General features: G+C 42.0%; 1 protein-coding gene and 1 long non-coding RNA gene across 3 annotated transcripts; both read right to left on the bottom strand.

Moving 5' to 3' along the window:
• Positions 1–5,787: 5,787 nt before the first annotated feature.
• Positions 5,788–10,527, bottom strand: LOC306777513 (apoptosis-associated speck-like protein containing a CARD). 2 transcript variants are annotated; one of them, XM_079268668.1, is made up of 3 exons: positions 10,405–10,527; positions 7,533–7,815; positions 5,788–6,428 (listed from the first exon to the last, which is right to left on the bottom strand). In XM_079268668.1, exons 2-3 carry the CDS (start codon positions 7,804–7,806, stop codon positions 6,031–6,033), a joined length of 672 nt encoding a protein of 223 aa, XP_079124794.1. In that variant the 5' UTR covers positions 7,807–7,815; positions 10,405–10,527; the 3' UTR covers positions 5,788–6,030. The 2 variants fall into 2 exon arrangements, with proteins under 2 accessions (XP_079124794.1, XP_079124793.1); XM_079268667.1 differs by having other exon boundaries at positions 10,392–10,499.
• Positions 10,528–13,385: 2,858 nt separating this feature from the next.
• Positions 13,386–13,966, bottom strand: LOC306777517. The gene is made up of 2 exons (XR_013771998.1): positions 13,792–13,966; positions 13,386–13,673 (listed from the first exon to the last, which is right to left on the bottom strand). It is a non-coding gene; the product is annotated as an uncharacterized lncRNA (long non-coding RNA).
• Positions 13,967–18,772: the final 4,806 nt, after the last annotated feature.

Below are 18,772 nucleotides of genomic sequence, written 5' to 3'. Positions count from 1 at the left end.
TGTCTAAAAAACAGTCTGTGACTGTCTGACCTTTAAACTCCATGTTGTGACATCCTTCTACGTCACAACATCCGGGTGAGAACGCTTGAGAACGCTTGAGAACGCTTGAGAGTGAGTGGGAACTCTTGAGAATGCTTGAGAATGATTGAGAACGCTTGAAAATGCTTGAGAACGATTGAGAACGCTTGAGAGTGAGTGGGAATGCTTGAGAACGATTGAGAACGCTTGAGAGTGAGTGGGAACGCTTGAGAACGATTGAGAACGCTTGAGAACGATTGAGAACGCTTGAGAGTGAGTGGGAACGCTTGAGAACGCTTGAGAACGCTTGAGAGTGAGTGGGAACGCTTGAGAACGATTGAGAACGCTTGAGAACGATTGAGAACGCTTGAGAGTGAGTGGGAACGCTTGAGAACGATTGAGAATGCTTAAGAACGCTTGAGAACGATTGAGAATGCTTGAGAACGATTGAGAATGCTTGAGAACGCTTGAGAGTGAGTGGGAACGCTTGAGAATGCTTGAGAACGCTTGAGAGCGCTTTAGAACGCGTGGGAATGCCAGAGAACGCTAGAGAACGCGTGAGAATGCTTTAGAACAAAGTTTTAATTGTTCCTTCACCTCAGCTAGAATCATGTTACATTCTGTCTGGACACAAAGAAAATCTAAATGTAAATCCAGGAAGACACCGTCAGCAGAAACATGTGAATTAAATGTTCTACGTCAGAATGTATTCTGTAAAGTAGTTCCCATGTCACATTTAACACATCAACTCTTTTTCAACAAAGACACAAGAACACTTCAAGTGAGCGTAAATAATATACTGAAATCAAAATGCTTGTAAAAAAAGACAAATCGTTTGATTGATCCTCAATCTGTTGTGTTCTCTAACATTGGAAGTTTGAAGTGATTCTGTTCTGAGTCAAACACAGAGAACATTAACAGCGCAGAGGGAAACTAACTATTATTATCTCCAGGCACCTGCACGGCCCTTAAACTGCAGTAACATTGATTTATGAATGACATTCGTACTCAACCAGACAGAAAACAGAAGTAAAACACACAGAACACACCCCTGCTATGTGAATGATCAAACATCACATATTTGAATAAATCTGATCTCTAATACTATCAATACACCGTGCATATAAATATCAGTGAAGAGTAACAATATTCTATATCTATGTTATGAACTGCTTGTTTTTCACGTCTTCCGTGTTGTTTGTTTTCTGCTTCAGGAAGTGATGACGGTTTATCTTCACTCGATCACTCCCTAACTGCCACAAGCTCTCTGGGTTCCCGTCTGACTGGACCCGCTGCTGCCACTGACACCCACAGGAAACCCGAGCCGGGCCCTCTGATCATTAGACTGAGGAGTTGTGATTAGTTTTTGTATTTGTTTCTTCTCTGTGTAAAGAAGTCACCACGCCTGCTTCGTACCGAAGCATCTGATCGTGTTCCTGAGTATTCAGGCCTTATCACTTGTTTTCTGTTGTCTTAATAAACTCATTTTCTGTTTTTCCAAACCTCTGCAGAGTTTCTTTCTTTTGGCCTCTTGTGTTTGTGAGTGTGGACAACGTGGTCTTGAAGGACACATGCTCATTATCAGCCTATAAATACCCCCCCTCCCCCTCACAGCATGACGCCATCGGTGAACAACATGTTTTGCTCCAGAGGCGGAGCGGCCATGCAGCCGGAGTCCTCCACCGTGTTGATGTTGATGTCAGCGCCCTCTGCTGCTCAGACACTGAGTCAGCAGCAGGAGCTGAGGTCATGTTCTGGGTCTCCAGCTGAAGAACGTCTCATTGCTCCACACGTCAGGATTCACCTCAGAGAATAATAATTATTATTATTATTGTGCAGATGATAATCTGATGTATCCAGAGCACATAACTATCACTGTCATTGCACACGCAACACAACACCGCTCTGTGCTTTACATGAAGCACAGAAAGGGAACAGGCGTGTATTATTTTCGACTAATATTTATAATAACTAAATCGATCAAATGTCCTGTAAGCCAGCTGAAATGAACCCGATGATTGATGTCAGGCTGTCTCGGTTTCTCCAAGGCTGATCCGCTCTCAAACAGTCTCGTTAATTCGAGACCAGAGGATGATTGCGCGTGCCCGTCCTACGTCAAAAGGGAAGCGTCGATCACCGAAACATGATGTTCTAACAGTACAATGTCAAATAAAGTCAGAGAGATGCAAGACAAGGGTGTCCCTTGTCTCCTCTTCTTTTTGTCCTGGCCATCGAACCTCTAGCAATTGCAATTAGAGGCAATAGTGAGATAACTGGTGTCACAATTAATGATATGGAGAATAAAATAGGACTATTTGCTGATGATATAGTGCTCTTTCTGACAGACTTGAAACAATCTACCTTCTTTACTAAGTTTAATAGGAACATATGGTAGTTTCTCAGGTTATAAGGTTAATGCATCTAAGTCTACAATCCTATTTTAGAAAAGATCTGAGCGATTAACTCCACCACTAAATTCTCCATTTAGGAACATTGTGGACAGCTTCACATACCTCGTGTTAAAATCACGCCTACAATAGGATCCATGGCACCTACTAACTATAACCCTGTGACTGAGTCAGCAGTTTAATCTATTAACAGATGGAAATCTTTGCCAATCTCCATGATTGGGCGTATCAATATTCTGAAGATGAATATTCTTCCTAAATTCCTATACCTTTTTCAAAACATCCCACTTGCTCCTCCTAATTTCTTTATTAAAATGAAACGGCTTTTTTGTAATTTCATTTGGAACGATAGACGCTCAAGACTGCGCATGACGCTGTTATACTTACCATATGACAGAGGTGGGTTAAAACTCCCTTACCTCCAGGGACACTATTGGGCTGCCCAACTACGAGCCGCTTCACATCAGTTTGAACACCAGTCAACGCTGCACTGGATAAGGATGGAGGAAAGCACAACTTCCAAAATCCCCTTCTATCTCTACCTCTACTCAACAAACAGCCACTTTGAAGAGACACACTGCAAACCCCTTTGTTAAAAATACGCTGACAGTTTGGCATGAGGCGTTAAGTTATCTTGGGGAAAAACTCCTCTATCCCAATACTCACCTATTTGGGGGAACAGAAACTTTACGGCAGGTACTAACGACTCTGGTTTAAGTTATGGGCAGACAGAGGTATCGGAAAGATTTCAGATTCATATGATTGTGATACTCTTACTCTTAAGTTTTAATGACACCAAGCAAAAGTTTAGCATCGATACAAAACATTTTTTCAAGTATCTAAAGATAAGATGCTTCATAATAAAGACACAGAACTCTGTAAATCTCCCCTCTCTAACTTCTTTAGAAAATATCGCTCTAAACCATTATGGACCAGCTGGACTGATCTCAGAGTTCTATCAGACGATCATCGCTGCAGCAAAAGAATCCTCCGATGACAGAAGGCTAGCATGGTGTTCAGACCTACATGAAGAAATCACTGAAGAAGAGTGGCAGGACATATGTATCCCAAGTCCCAACAATCAACTCAAGGTTCAAACTTCTCCAGTATAAATGGGTGATGAGAACATACATTACTCCAGAGTTACTGCATCGCATGTACCCCAATACACCGGATGCTTGTGTTAAATGTGGCCTTCATAAAGGTAGCTCGTCTCATTGCCTTTGGGAATGCACCCTCATTAAGGATTTCTGGAAAGAGATTCTTACAACTGTATCTAACTGTATTAACGAACAACTTCCATTAAATCCAAAACTCTGTCTTTTTGGGTGTTTCCCAGTAAACTGTACACTTAACAGCAGCAAAAAGAAGATCTGTTCGCCAAGGCTTTCGGCCCCTAGTTTACTTGTTTTGTTTGTCTGGCTGTCTGTCTAAACTGTTTTTGTCACTCTTGTAAAGCGGCCTTGGGTCCCCTGAAAGGCGCTATATAAATTAAAGTTATTATTATTATTATTATGGTCATATTTTGTCTTCTTGAAGCTAAACATAAAATTGCAAAGGCTTGGAAACCATTCGGCGTTTTTGACCTACTTACAGTGACCTCACAACTCCGCAATATAAGCTTTACAAGTATAGCGCATATTATTTAACAGTGCATGAATATATTTTATTTACAGAGTCAACGCTCACGTGCTTAGCCTCTGTATGCAGCCTCTGGTGTTTCACAGAAGGGCTTTCTGGAATGATGGCTGTATCCTGCGAGTCTGAGGAATCAAGGGATGACGGTTGGGACTGCTCACGAGATGTTGCCGTGGAGACAGATTGTAGCCGTGATTAGAGAAGCGAGAGGGAGATGAAAACGTTACGCACAGTCCCCACTGATGTGTCCCTTATCTAATGAGCAGCATGAGCTTCACATGACAAAGAACGTCTCCATTAAATAATGTGCATTACAAATGGAACTGAAACAAAGCCGCGTCATATGTGATGGTTAGCAGCCCGGTTGACCTCACACATAAGCTCGTCACCAACTCGGTCATGTTAGCCTTTTGTACTCCAGCATTTTAAAATGCAAAGACAGCTGGAATATGAAGAACCAACAACATGAAGCTATTGTAATAATAAATTATGTAAATAATATGCGCTATACTTGTATGGTTATATTGCGGAGTTGTGAGGTCACATGTAAGTAGGTCAAATACTTGCAGGGCATTCCGGCGCCTGCTCGCACGATAGAAACAGATACTGTGGCCCTGAAAAGAAACACCTACTTAAACCACCAGATTAGGGCAGAAACCGCCATCTTAGAGTAGGAGAAGAGCTCTCTTATCTATTCACACAGAGACTTGTGAAATAGCTTAGAACTGCACCCTTTCGGCACCTCGAGTGTTAACAACATGCATTCACACTGATGACGCAGCGAAGGAGGATCCATCGTGAGCCAGTGTGGGTGGAGATGCCAAGTGCTTCAACCAGGCCGCTGATCAGCTAAACACAGCTCCGCCTGCAACTTTGCTTTAACCAATAGGCTTCCATAAGGAGAACCTATACAAACGCATGCGCACTCTGTCTAAGCGCCTTTTTAGTTTCATTTGCTCCTACAGAGCAGATTTTCTGAGGTCCGTGCACGTTGAACTGCTGCACATAATACTTCTGTTACAAATAAATGTTATTGCTTGAATTGACCTAAACACCTCGATCTCAGTCTGTTCACCCGAGTTTCCTCCTCAACACTATTCTAAACTGTTGAAATGCCAAATACTTGTTTCAATAGGCGACTAAAAGACGGTTAGAAAATGGCGGCGTGAAAAATCCAGATGGGTCAGAAATGAGGTGAGGAGGTGGGCGGGGCTTCTCAGAGTACTTCTGACACCACCTGTTTCACTATGTACATGTCCACCACCACTAGGGGGCATCTTACTCAAGCTGTTGTTGAAATAACTCTGAAATAGTCCATGGACTTTGACTCTGCATATGTAACACCGGGGGTTTACTGTGTAGGAGAGCTAGCGTTGTATCCATTAGCTACCACATGATAGTATGTCGTAGCATCCGCGGTAACGTCTCTGAGAGAGAACTGTGCTTCAGTTTCAGCAAACCAGACGGACGCTTGCGTCTTCCAAAACTCCGGCAGCTTGAGCTAAAGTGCGTCATGTTCGTCTCTGGAAACGTCCAGTAGACTCAGGGTCACCAATGTAGGAGCGCCGGAATAAACAAGTGCAGCAAACTTCTCTTTGTGGCTGCACACCACTGTCACCGTTTATTTCAACTCCCAAAAACATGACATCCTGAAACACTACATGTACTTAGTTACATTACACCACTGATGGAACAAGAGCACAGAGCTCTTCATAGATCCAGTGTCTTATCTTTGCTCTCAAAGTTCACCAGATTGATGCATTTTACTTTGAAAACGTACAAACTTTTCTTCCACAGTCCCACCAAACCCTGTGGGAACCGCTGCCTCGTGTTGTGCACCGTTAAAAATTACAATTAGTCATGTGAGACAACTGTTGAAGAGATTCCCCATCATCACCATCATCATCACCACCATCACCATCACCACCACCATCATCATCATCACTCCACAGTTCTTGGTTCATCTTCAGCTGCGGTTCAGCTCTGTGTAAAGCCACGGGTCCACCTCACAGAGAGCAGCGATCAGAACTGAGGAGGCTCCAGGTCCCTTTCTTCTCACCGTGTCGATCACGTCTCGTGCTTTATCTGCTCTGTGTTTTGTTCTGGTCAACTGCATTTCAGCGTCAGTAATCACTCTGCGATGAAGAAGTTTATCCAGCAGCTCATCCAGGACAGAATCAGACACTCTGTTGACAAATTCAGTCCGAACTGAGAACAGCTTCTGGTCTGCCGGGACCCTGTCCTGTGCCGGGACCCTGTCCTGTGCCGGGACCCTGTCCTGTGCCGGGACCCTGTCCTCTGCCGGGACCCTGTCCTCTGCCGGGACCCTGTCCGGATTTCTCTGTTGAATTTCCGCTCTTGGACCTGGAAGATAACCAAGAAAATATTATAAAGTTCAAAAGTCTGTGTTGGACTGCTACAGCCAGCTATTTCTCACATTTCTGCTTTGTAAATCACTTCCCGTGTGAAAAAGGATAGAATGTATATATATATATATATATATATATATATATATATATATTTACACATATTGTTCCCAGTAGTGTTACATGTAAGTAGTGGTGTAAAGGAACATTGTTGATCCGTAGAAATATACAATCAGGACATCAGCATTTCTGCTTTCTGTCTGCTAACGGCTAACGTACGGAGGTTCCATTCAGTTACATTACGATGCCTTCAGGCTCTGTTCAGGTAAAGTTATGATGTGTTCGTGATGTGTTCAAATGTAGTCTGTATTTCCTCATCATTTGAATCGTGTGAAAGGATCAAATTGAAACATGTTGATGTTTACTCTGACTTCAGAGCGGTTGAATAGATTTCTTTGGAGGTGGAGTCTTGTAGACCAGCTTCTATAACAAAACAACAGAAACGTATCTGCCAACACGGATCATCTATGATCGGTAATCTGCAGCAGATAAATGTGATCAGGGATCTCTAAACGTTATATTTGCTCCTTTCTTCTGCTGTGCTGATCAGATCCGTGACTCCGATCTGAACCGTGAGCTTTATGATCCGTTGCACCCGTACATGTAAGGAAAGGCAAGTTTATTTATTTCAATCATTTCAGCAAGAATTCAAAGCACTTCACATAAAACATCAAAAGCCCAAAATGCAAAAGAGGCATTGTAAAAAGATATTTAAATACATTAAAGAGACAAAATAAAAACAAGCTAAAATAGCATAAAACGGGTATAAAATACACTGATTACAGTTACAGCACAGGAAAGTAAACAGGAAAGTCTTCAGCCTTCATAATAATAATAATAATGTATACTATGTTGATCCCTTTAAGGGGGAATTTTTCTCTGCATTTGACCCATCCCTGTACATAGGTAGGTTTTCAATGTATTTTCTCCGGTGGACGTGTGTTTGGTAGCTTCTTCTGAAAGCCAAAGTGCAACTCGCTGTTTTACGTTTAAAGTCTTTGTGAGATGTAAGTTTGATCTTTGTGTTCATACCATGACTTACCTTTGGGTTCTGATTTGGTTTTTGATAAACTCTTCACGAGATCATTCTCATCAATCTTCACTAAAACTATTCGGGTCACTTTCATAGTGTTTCTGCCGTATTTCTTGACCATCTGATCCACTGTGTCCATCCGGTCTGCATTCTCCAGTCGACTCTTTGGGATTGCTGGGAAGTCTTCTAGGCACTCTTGGTTCTGCAAAGTCCACTTGAATTTTTTAAACTGGTCGTCTCCTAACTTCTCCAAAGTGTCCAAGAGCTCTTTAGGTGTCTCCATCTGTCCTCTCTGTCAAGATACAAAAGACATTGTTTCAAAATACTATTATTCTTACATTTTAAAGTCATGTGATGAAAGAATAATGATCATGCTGTACATATTTACTGACAATCAGCCACTTAAAGGAGAGCATGAAGGAGGTTGATTGATTGCGTAATGCACATGTGAGGACAGTGCGTCAAAACCTGTCCAACAGGTGGTAGATGTCAGCCTATCAGAGGTGTTTGTATTTCCTCATTCCTCTCCCTCACCTGCAGCTGACTCATGTTGTGTTGTTGAGTGTTGGAGACGGTTATTGTAATGTGTGTTATGCTTTCTTAAATCAAATCAAGTGTTCACTGAGTCCTTCCTTTCCTTTATAACACGTCCTCACAGCGAGCCAATCAGACACATCACAGGTGAGCTGATGTAGTTCTCCTCTCTGTCCACTAGATGACGCTAACTAACCATCTAAAGAGATGAAGACCAGCTCAGTTCAGAAAGATTCAATGAAGCAGCAGCAACTTGGATCACATGCACGTCTCACTGATGAGACACAATGTGACGTTTACATGTATTTATCTATAAAAGTGTTATTTTGAATGAAGATTTGGTGAAACATGTCCCTCAATCACATTCTTCTATATTGATTTATAACCTACATGTTGTAACATTTCTGAGCAGCAGCTTCTAAAAGTTTACAGTCAAAAGAATCAGTTTGAAGCCGTCAAATAAGCAGAAGATCACATGACGATGAAGAAGCAGAAGAAACACGTGAACATCTCATGTTATCACCAACAGACCATCAAACTGAAGGACTCGGATCAAACTCAGTGCTCCTGTTTCAGATACAAAGTGCAGCTCACATGAGACACTGGAGACACTCTGGATGTTGGATCTGATCCTGGAGCAGTGTCAGTAAAGACATGACATGAAGCTCTCAGACACGCTCTCTACATGCAGATCAATGGATCAGCAGTGTGCATCGTGTTCGGTCTGTTTAAATGATGGAGCTCAAAGTCACAGAGCACAAGTTCACCTCAGGGGGCTTTACCACCGCGCTGCAGCGCTCAAAGAGTTAAAGTGTTTGATACAGTCAGAATGCTCACATCTGATTATTTATTTTAATTACAACAAATACTGAAGAGTTCAAGATGAGACATAGAACACTGAATTAAAACGCATTGAAGCTTTTGCTAGTTTAGTTCAATCAATGGAATGAGACAGAAACACACTTGATGAGTGACAGAAGAAAGTGGTGCCTGTGGTTTCAGAGGTAGTCCAGGTTGTCCTGCTGTTCATCAGACAATAAGTGACAGCAGCTGATGTAACATGGGACAGTAACTCTGATAACAACACTGTTAGGCCTGGACGGTCTGTAGATTATTAAAGTGATCACTGGATCTTTAGAGTTTACCATCAAATCAAGATGTTCAAATGAAGTAAAACTGAGATAAAAACGAGTCATTATTTAGAGATGTGATGTTTAAAAGTCCCAAATGAACCGGCTGATAGTCAGGAGCAGGAGGTAGCAGAGGTTCAGAGGGACTGTCAGTAAATAGTTGTGGTTAGCACCAGAGGGGTTTGACATAGAGCGTGCTGCAGAGGGTCTGTGACAGGAAGTGATGCTTATAGGAATGAGTTTCTCTCAGGAGAGCATGAAGGAGGTTGCTTGATTGCGTAATGCACATGTGAGGATTAATTACAGGCCTGTGGATGTTTTCTGAGGTATAACAGGAGGATCATAAGACGGCTAACATGCTGTGACTTATTTACAGTCTATTACATTCATGTTACAGGTTATTATAGCATTTCCACTGTTACTACACCATCACACACACAGGTCCTCTAGGACGGGTTCTGTCCTCTGGGACAGTTGAGACATGAAGTGAGCAAACAGGTCTCCACGAGTGGAACCAAGTGTGTGTCAGGGTTGTTAAGCTGGTTGTGTCCCAATCAGGCTTTGTCTTCTGTGTTCCGTGTCTTTGTGTAGCTCCACACCCTCCTCACTCTACCGGTCAGCCACTCCCTCCTCATCAGCACAACTCCCTTCACCTGTTCTAGACACTATATGAACTCTGCCTCTCTGTCACTCTTTGCCAGATCATTTTCATGTCTACCCGCCCGTTTGGCTCGTCTTGTTCCCGGGTTTCCCGACTGCCTCATTCTGCTGGATTTTCCCCCTCGTCTCCTGTCTTGTCTGTGGATCCCCTGTTGTGTCCTGTAAGTTTCCTGTGTTGATTTAATTCTTCATTAAATACCTGCTTCACGCTACTCTGTCTGGCCTGCTTTTGAGTCCTCCACCACACCCTGTGACAGGTTGTGGTGTGAACATTCAGAGTCTTTAAAAAAAACACAGCTTGATCCAACCTGTCAGACCAGTTCAGACACTCAGATTACAAACTTCTGTTGAAACTACTTGAGAAACATGAACATTATATTTCTATAAATCATTGTTCTTTATCGCAGAGAGGAATTCTACTGCAGATAACAAATCTATCTTTAGAAACATCGTTCTATTCTCAGTTAAACAGAGAAACAACACAAAGAGATCAAAGTGATCCTGATGATCAAACATGTACAGATTCCTCTGGTAGGATTCTCACCTGCTGAACTCACTTCAGGTCAGTTTACAGACACGTTGCACCGTCATGTGTGGAGGAAACACTGGAGAGAAGAAGCTGCTGATGTCCTCCTGTCAGTCCTGGTGTCTGTGTCCATTTGATCTGAGGATGCCGTCACACCCTCATCACTTCAGAGTCCAAGTCTAAAATAAAACCAGTGAGACGTCAAAACCTGTCCAACAGGTGGTAGATGTCAGCCTATCAGAGGTGTTTGTATTTCCTCATTCCTCTCCCTCACCTGCAGCTGACTCATGTTGTGTTGTTGAGTGTTGGAGACGGTTATTGTAATGTGTGTTATGCTTTCTTAAATCAAATCAAGTGTTCACTGAGTCCTTCCTTTCCTTTAGAACACGTCCTCACAGCGAGCCAATCAGACACATCACAGGTGAGGTGATGTAGTTCTCCTCTCTGTCCACTAGATGATGCTCACTAACCATCTAAAGAGATGAAGATCAGCTCAGTTCAGAAAGATTCAATGAAGCAGCAGCAACTTGGATCACATGCACGTCTCACTGATGAGACACAATGTGACGTTTACATGTATTTATCTATAAAAGTGTTATTTTGAATGAAGATTTGGTGAAACATGTTCATCAATCACATTCTTCTATATTGATTTATAACCTACATGTTAACAGTAACCTAAATCAAGTTACTGCTCTCTGACGAGTTCGTATCAGCTTCCGGTTACGCCAGCATAACTTCAAAATAAAGGACCCAAAACGTTAAAAAATAGCAAATAAAAACCGTCCTAACAAAAGATATTAAGAGTCATTTACACACATACTGCTTTTTATAGAAATATAGTTGTAAGATACTTAAAAAGTGACGCTGCTTTAAAGTTGTTAAACGTGACCAGTACTCTCGGTCGAATACTGGCAGCCAGCCAGCGGCTTTGTCACGTGACCAAGCTCTCGGCGGACGCACAGAAAGAGCCCAGCTGACTCTCCGGTTTATAGCATTCAATTAGTTCCCGACCACGACCAGCATGAGTACCAGCGGACATTCAGAGGTCCAACGGCGACGTTAGCACGAGGTTTACCGCTAGCACGAGGTAGGTTGTTGTTCGTTACGAGCTTTATGGGTTCGGCTTGTTCACGGTTACAAATATGGCACATTTACGAACAACGAAGAGCTAACGGTGGCTAACCTAGGTTAGCTGTGATATGGTGAAGATGCTGAACAAACCGCTATGTTTCCATGCTAATAACGGCTCACGAGTAGTGTTGTTGTTGTTGTTGTTGTTGACGACGACGTATCTAATTTAACGCCAGTAAATCCTATTGTCAGCCCACACCTTCATTGCTATTATTATTTACGTGTGTGTGTGTGTGTGCGTGATGAATGGACATTAAGGAACATATGAAGACGGTGTTTTAGTTTGACCGCACCCTGTTAGTTTATTATCAGTATACAATAAACACATTTATTATTGACGTTAAGAACACTCCCAATCACTGTATGCAGCACACCTGTGGACACCTTGGAGGTAGAGGCTCCGGGACATGATGTGTTTGTTTGTTTACACCTGTCATTCCAGCTGAACCGTGCATGCTCTCATTAAGGTCCTTTTAGACCGAAAGCTTCAAACACAGAGTTCTCTGCATCGACAGAAGTTGCTCAACTAGTCAATCCACAGAACAAATGAATCTACGACTCTTTCAGGTGTTGATCGGTTGTAATCTACTACCTTCTCGTAAAAGCTTAGAAAAGATTCCCAGATTAAGTGAATCTTTCATTTCCTCTCTTTAGAAACTTTCATCTGAGGTGAGTGCTCCAAATAATGAATATTTAACGTAGCAGTGAGCTGTAAAGCCTGTGCAACTTTAAAAATGCTCCACATCTCAACATCTCAATGCCAGAAATCTCTCCCGTCATATTGTCATCTCCGCGGTGCTTCGGTTTAGTCCTCTCATTGTGAAACCTGCAGTGTAGCTCATGATGTGCTCTCAGTACCGTTGTGGTTGCTGAGGAAGTCACCGACTCACTGAACCACAGGAGCTGCAGGAGTTCATGTTCACACGCGAGCGGCTTTGTCTGTTAAACTACGTCTGTGTAGTTCCACTGTGTCGCGTTAAAGGAGACAACGTCTCTACAACGCCCTTTAAAGTGTCCGTCTTATAAGTCCTCTTTTAAATACGATCCAGTTTCACGAGTTCTGAACTAATTTGACATTAAACAGAAATGCTCTGACGAGTCACTCTCTCACTCTCACTCAAACTGCACATTTTCCCCGACTGGCTGCAACCTCCTGGTGATGGGTGTGTTTGTTTTGGCACACAGGACAGGATCTGACAGCCCTGACTACACCCCCACCCCCAGACTCATATATTAGCAGTCACTGGTCAGCTGAGGACAGAGTGTGTGTGTGTGTGTGTGAGTGTGAGGGAGTTTTTAAAATGTAATATGCTAATATGCTCAGCCTAATGCAGCTGTACACTGATACAAGTCAAAAGTAGAGCTGACCATCCAATCATGATCTCCGTATCTGAACATGATCGATGACAGTTGAACACGTGATTCCTAAATCATGGGCATCAATCTGCTGTCCGCCTCACAGCCGGCGCTCCGGTTCATCCCGAAGGTGTTGGAATGGGATGTGGTCAGGTGTCAGAGGTCACCACCTGTGATAAACAGCCCGGGACCATAAGGTACCCATACGTATGCAGACACCACCTTTGGCCAAATAACAAGACAAATGTAAAAAATGAAACATTTTACTAACTTTTCTTCAGGATATGTAAATATATTGTGCACAGATTTGAAACAAGCTCAGATACAATTTATCCTCAAAAGGACATTTAGTAAACTTCAACATACACAACAAAAGTGTGATATATATATATATATATATATATGTATATATACATGTATATGTATATATATAGTTACAGGTGAGTGTCAAGGCGAATGCACGACTAAACGTTTTAGTTTTCATAGTGGAGTTGGACTTTCTGTGGATTATGTGAAGAGACAGTGTGTGTGTGTGTGTGTGTGTGTGTGTGTGTGTGTGTGTGTGTGTGTGTGTGTGTGTGTGTGTGTGTGTGTGTGTGTGTGTGTGTGTGTGTGTGTGTGTGTGTGTGTGTGTGTGTGTGTGTGTGTGTGTGGGTGGGTAACATGAGGAATCCAGTGACTGTACTGACAACCCTGTTATCTGGAGTTCGTGTGGTACTCAATGAGCCTCTGTTCCCCTCAGTGGCTGGTTCAGACTGAGGGGCCAGCGAGGGACTCTTTGCCCTCTGCAGCGCCTGAAGGATTCTCCAGCTGTAAAATAATTACAAAGCAACCAGCGAACGAGTGCTAACGTTAGCTTAACACAAACCAAGAACTGTACGCCACCGAATAGTTCATTCGTCTGTTTGAATTAATGAAAACAACTCACCCGGAACCACAACGACCGCACTGAACTCCCTCCGGCTGTTTCCTCAAGAACATAAGATAAAGAAAAGGAAACATAGCGACAGTCACCACAGTGAAATAACAACATGATGACTTTTGCCGCTTTTCCACACTGAACTCAATTTACTTCAACTTGAGGCGTTCAGGGCGCTTAAAGCGTTGCAGGGATTAAGTGTGTTCGTGCAACAGAGAGTTAGCATAGCACTGGTTAGCTCCAATGAAAACAAAAAGCCAATTACTCACGTCCGAACACCGCCATGCACCAAGAGAGCTCCTGAAATCAACCTCAAACTTTCACAAGCTTCTGCACAAACAGCAGATTCAAAGAAATAAAAGTACATCAGGCAGAAGTTTAAATACAAATGTTCAGTTGTTGTACTGAATGGAAAACTTACAAGTAGTGGAAATCACAAACATTTATTAAATCATTGAGATTGGAAATACATCACATTGGATGTTGTCCCGTGAATACCTTCATATATATTTCATGTATATTTCCTTGTATCAGGGTGCTTTGTAATGCATGTTTTCTGTTTCCTGTGCTGCTGGAATCTTTCCCCCCAATTAAAGTTTGACTTCATAACTTAACAGATATGAAAACACTCATTTTAGGAGGAATCCAGGTCACAAAGTTCACATCACTGCTCTATGTGACACTTGAGTTATTAGCATTTCATTAGTGAATGCTGGCAGCCGATGACGTGTCTGACAAGATTTAAAACGTTAAACTCCTCCAGGAGTGATCCCCCCCCCCCCCCATCCTGCAGAGGCAGCCATGTTTTTTTGACTTGTGAGGATCACCAGCATGATGAACTGCTCCACTAGATGTATCATTCTTACCAACTGTACGAGTAAAGAAGTCATTGAGCTCTCCAGGGAAGCTGAAAGAGGCTGCATGAAACACAACAATGAAAAGCTCTCATCAAAGTCAGCACATGCTGATCTCACAGCGCCTCCTGGTGGTCAAACCATCGAGTTATTGTGCAACCTGAACATCTTCACTCCTGCAGGTGAGAGCGAGCGAGCATTCGGCTTTTATACACTTTCAGTCAGGACGAGAGACACAGAGACACAGAGAGAGAGACACAGAGAGAGAGACACAGAGAGACAGAGACACAGAGAGAGACAGACACAGAGAGAGAGACACAGAGACACAGAGAGAACTTGAATATGCAAACGTGCATATCTGGTGTTACACATTACATGTTTGCATACTGAGCTGCCTGTGATGTTTATTCATGTCTACTGATGAAACATAAAGCCGCTCAGTCTCTCATTTGGTATTCAGATAAACATGCAGACAAACACCAACTTAACTCGGTTCAACAGGAATTTGCTCTTTTTTAGCCATAATAAATGAAACAACGTGTTGACTAGTAAAGCTGTAGAATAGGGAATCAAACAGTAGACACAGAGGCAATAATAATAAACACAACTAACAAAACATAAAAACACGAAGAAATCCGGACAGGTAAAGAACTTCAGTTGCAGCATAAATCTTCATTTTGCATCAGCGGCCATGATTTCCTAAAGAAAACACAAACAGAGAGATACAGCAAGTCAGCTGACTGTCTGTGGATCCATAATAAATCACATCATGGTAAAACAATGATTGTGATTTGCAGGATTAATACGCTCAGTTTGTATTTACAGCTGTTGAGAGAAATCAATAACTCATTTCTTTACATATTTATTGCCATCAGATTCACACAAAACTATTTCTAAAGGACATTACGTCTAATACCAGTACAACACTTAAACCCTACAGATATACAGTTCGTTCATGGAGATCATAATCATAAATCACCTGCTCCGTGAAGCACATCCTCCTTCACTTGGTGCCGTTGTACTTGACCTCCTTCCCGCATTTCTTCAGCGTGTCCGTGAGAAACTCCACGTCTCTGTCGGACTCGATCCAGACGAGCTTCTTCGGCAGGTCGATCTCAAACTTGACATCTGAGAGAACAGAGGCACTTTGTTTCACTCCAGGAAGCAGCAGCGTGCAGCGCGCTTACACCGAATAAGACTCACCAAAAGACGCTTTGGCTCTAAAGTGGGCGACGAGTTATATTTCTCCAGTTCTCCAACAAAGGAAACCAAATTCACCTCATCATGAATTGCTGAGATCCGGCAGAGTGAAGAGGACGGCCGAGCCAAATGAAACGTGTTTCTTTGAGTTCCTCTGCATCAGGTGACATGTTGGCCAACATTCAGAGACAGAGAAGTCATGAGGTGTGACGCAAGCGGCCTTTAAACGCTCTCAAACTGTGCTTTCGCTTCTACTGGATTCTCTGAGAGCAGAGAGAGCTTCAGCGGCATTCGTTTCACATTACACAGCGAGGCAGCAGGGGAGCACATGATGCACACTGGTGTTAGATGTTTTGCTGGTGGGAAGGCTGTAAAAATATATTATTTTACATTTGCATCTGTCTGCATTTCAGCAGAACAAGCCCAAGATAAGGCAGCTTCTAGAGTGAAACTACGAACTGGTACATCCGGTTTTTAAGCATGAGGATCGCTGAGTATTCCAGTAAATATTCAGAACTTACTTCTTTAAATAAGGTGTTTGAACAGCAATAAATGTCACTGAATAAGTGCAGTCTATAGGTGTTTCTTCTTGCCAGGGTAAGAAGGTGAGCCTCCTCACACTTACTGCCAGGACAACTTTAAAGTGCTTTTGGCTTCAAGAGACAATTTTTACGACACAAAGGAGGTATTATTGTATTTTAGGTGTTAAACGCTGATGTAGTTGGGCTCTGAGGGGAGCACGCACCACAGTATAAGTGGATAGCATGCACGGCCAATGCAAACGCCACAACACGCACACCGATATAAATATTGACGATCTCCATCGTTGCTCTTGTCGTAGCGGACGCAGCAGCGTGAGACGGAGGACAGCCGTCAGTCTCACCTTCCAGTTTGTTGAGGATTCTGGTCACAGCTCCGGAGCATCCCTCACACGTCATCGCCACCTCGAACTCATGCTTCTGTTAGAGACAGAGACACCTTTGACTCAATAAATGGTGATATTAAAAAAATTAATATAAATTAATATAAATATACATAAATAAATATATTCATGCATAGATATAAATATATATGTTTATAAATAAGTATATACATACATACATACATATATAAATATATATATATATATAATGTGCTGTTATCTTAATGTGTTACAGTCTATGTAATGACTTCATTGTCATATTCATCATTATATTCATCGCACCCATATTTCACGTGCAGCATGTGACGATACATACGCGCTGCTCCAGTCACGTGTTTGCTCAATCACGTGACGAACATAATTGAACGTTAACTTACAAGCTAACGCTAACTAAATGGGCTATGATAGCTAGCTAGCTTGAAGGCTATAACGCAACGCGGACAGGAAGTGCTGAGTTAACTTCACACTAAAAGTAAATTAAAGCTAAAGTAACGGGAATAACTCACGGTCATGTTTGTAGTGATGTGGTGAAACCCAGCTGTGGACTTTCGCCTCTGACTGACAAGCAAACGTTGCTCCAAAAAAAACCTCCACAAATGTCCACAATCTGGTGTGAATCTGACGTTGATCAACGGAGAAACCGGATATCCGGTATGAAAAATAAATAAATAAAGGAGACCGGACATATTTTTATATTGCAACGTTTTTGGGGGCAATGAAGAATTTGAAAGGACGTACATATATTTATATACATTGATTTATGAATATAAATCAATAGAACTTTTATATATTTTATATATAAGTAACGTAATGTGAAGTAATTACGTAATTAATAACGTAAATATAGACTAAAAAGATTAAAATAAAGTTGTTGTTTTTTTAAACGGAAGTAAGCCAGTCTCATCTCTGCTTTTATTTTTGCTAACTTGATGCACAGCAAGCTATCTTCCGGGTAACTTTACTTTTTCTATTTACTGCACATTTCAAACCCCTTTAGTTGTATTTAGTTTATGTTCTCTTAGTTGCTCGAGTAAGTTGTACTAGAATACAGAATAAACGAAAAGACAAAATGCGTTGACTCTAAACGCCTCAATATAGTCCGGTGTTATGGTTCAACAAGTGACCGTGTTAACTGGCGACTTCCAGCCCAATGCGTCTCATGTTGTCGTAGTTACGGCAGCTGTTGAAAACAGGTAGAGAACACGTAGCTGTCCTCGTGAATGCCGCATTGTTTAGTTTTGCATTACAATGTGAAACCTTCTCATTTACAGTCTTTGGTCAAAACAGACCGGATTCCTCGTTGGAGAGTCTTTTGAGGAAATAAGTACTGGAGTTTGAAACGTCGCTTGTTGTTTATGGTGAAACAGGAAGAGAGCTCGTTGCTCTTCCTTTGAAATAATAAAGTTGGTAAAAAAACACATAAACGTCTTTGGAGCTTGATTTGTGCAAACATGTGTCACGAAGTAGAACTCTGTAGCACAGTTAACAGAAGAAGACACATATATATAAATATAAATAAATCATATTTACGGGATTTGAACTTATATTGTGTGGATTGCGCGCTCACGATGGAGCACTCTGTACTTCAGAGCAGTTTAGAAGCTGGTTTCCGAAACAAATGGTGCCTTTTTAAATTCTGACAGTTCAAAACGTCTTTCTATCGCTGCAAATGAATGAGGCAGATGTTTGTGATGTCATCATGAGGTGAAAATACACAATGCGGACATAAAGCATGAGAGTAAACAAGAAAAGCTAAAACATAAAATGAAGAATTTAACCAGCCGAGAACACAGAGACGTCAAACAGTTGAGTTAATTTGAGTTTAATAAGTAGAATACATAATCACATTTAATTTGACTCACATAGCATCACACTGTGTAATATACGATGGCACTATTTGTGTCCAGCTCATTGACCAGGTTGAATGGTCGTCCTTAAAACTGTATATTGTGTGGACAGCCGATGGCCTCTCTCTAAACCTCTCTTGGCTCGGTTTCTTCTTGAGTGTGCCCAC

The sequence above is a fragment of the Melanostigma gelatinosum genome (assembly GCF_949748355.1).
Source record: "Melanostigma gelatinosum genome assembly, chromosome: 5".
Lineage (NCBI taxonomy): Eukaryota > Metazoa > Chordata > Actinopteri > Perciformes > Zoarcidae > Melanostigma > Melanostigma gelatinosum.
The sequence above is the reverse complement of the archived record's forward strand: the minus strand, read 5'-3'. Positions and strand labels throughout refer to the sequence as shown.

Excerpts from the sequence above, each read along its gene's own strand:
- LOC306777513 (XM_079268668.1), bottom strand. The coding sequence starts at position 7,806 with ATGGAGACACCTAAAGAGCTCTTGGACACTTTGGAGAAGTTAGGAGAC. Across the intron at positions 6,429-7,532 it reads AACCAAATCAGAACCCAAAG|GTCCAAGAGCGGAAATTCAA; the intron begins GTAAGTCATGGT and ends GTTATCTTCCAG.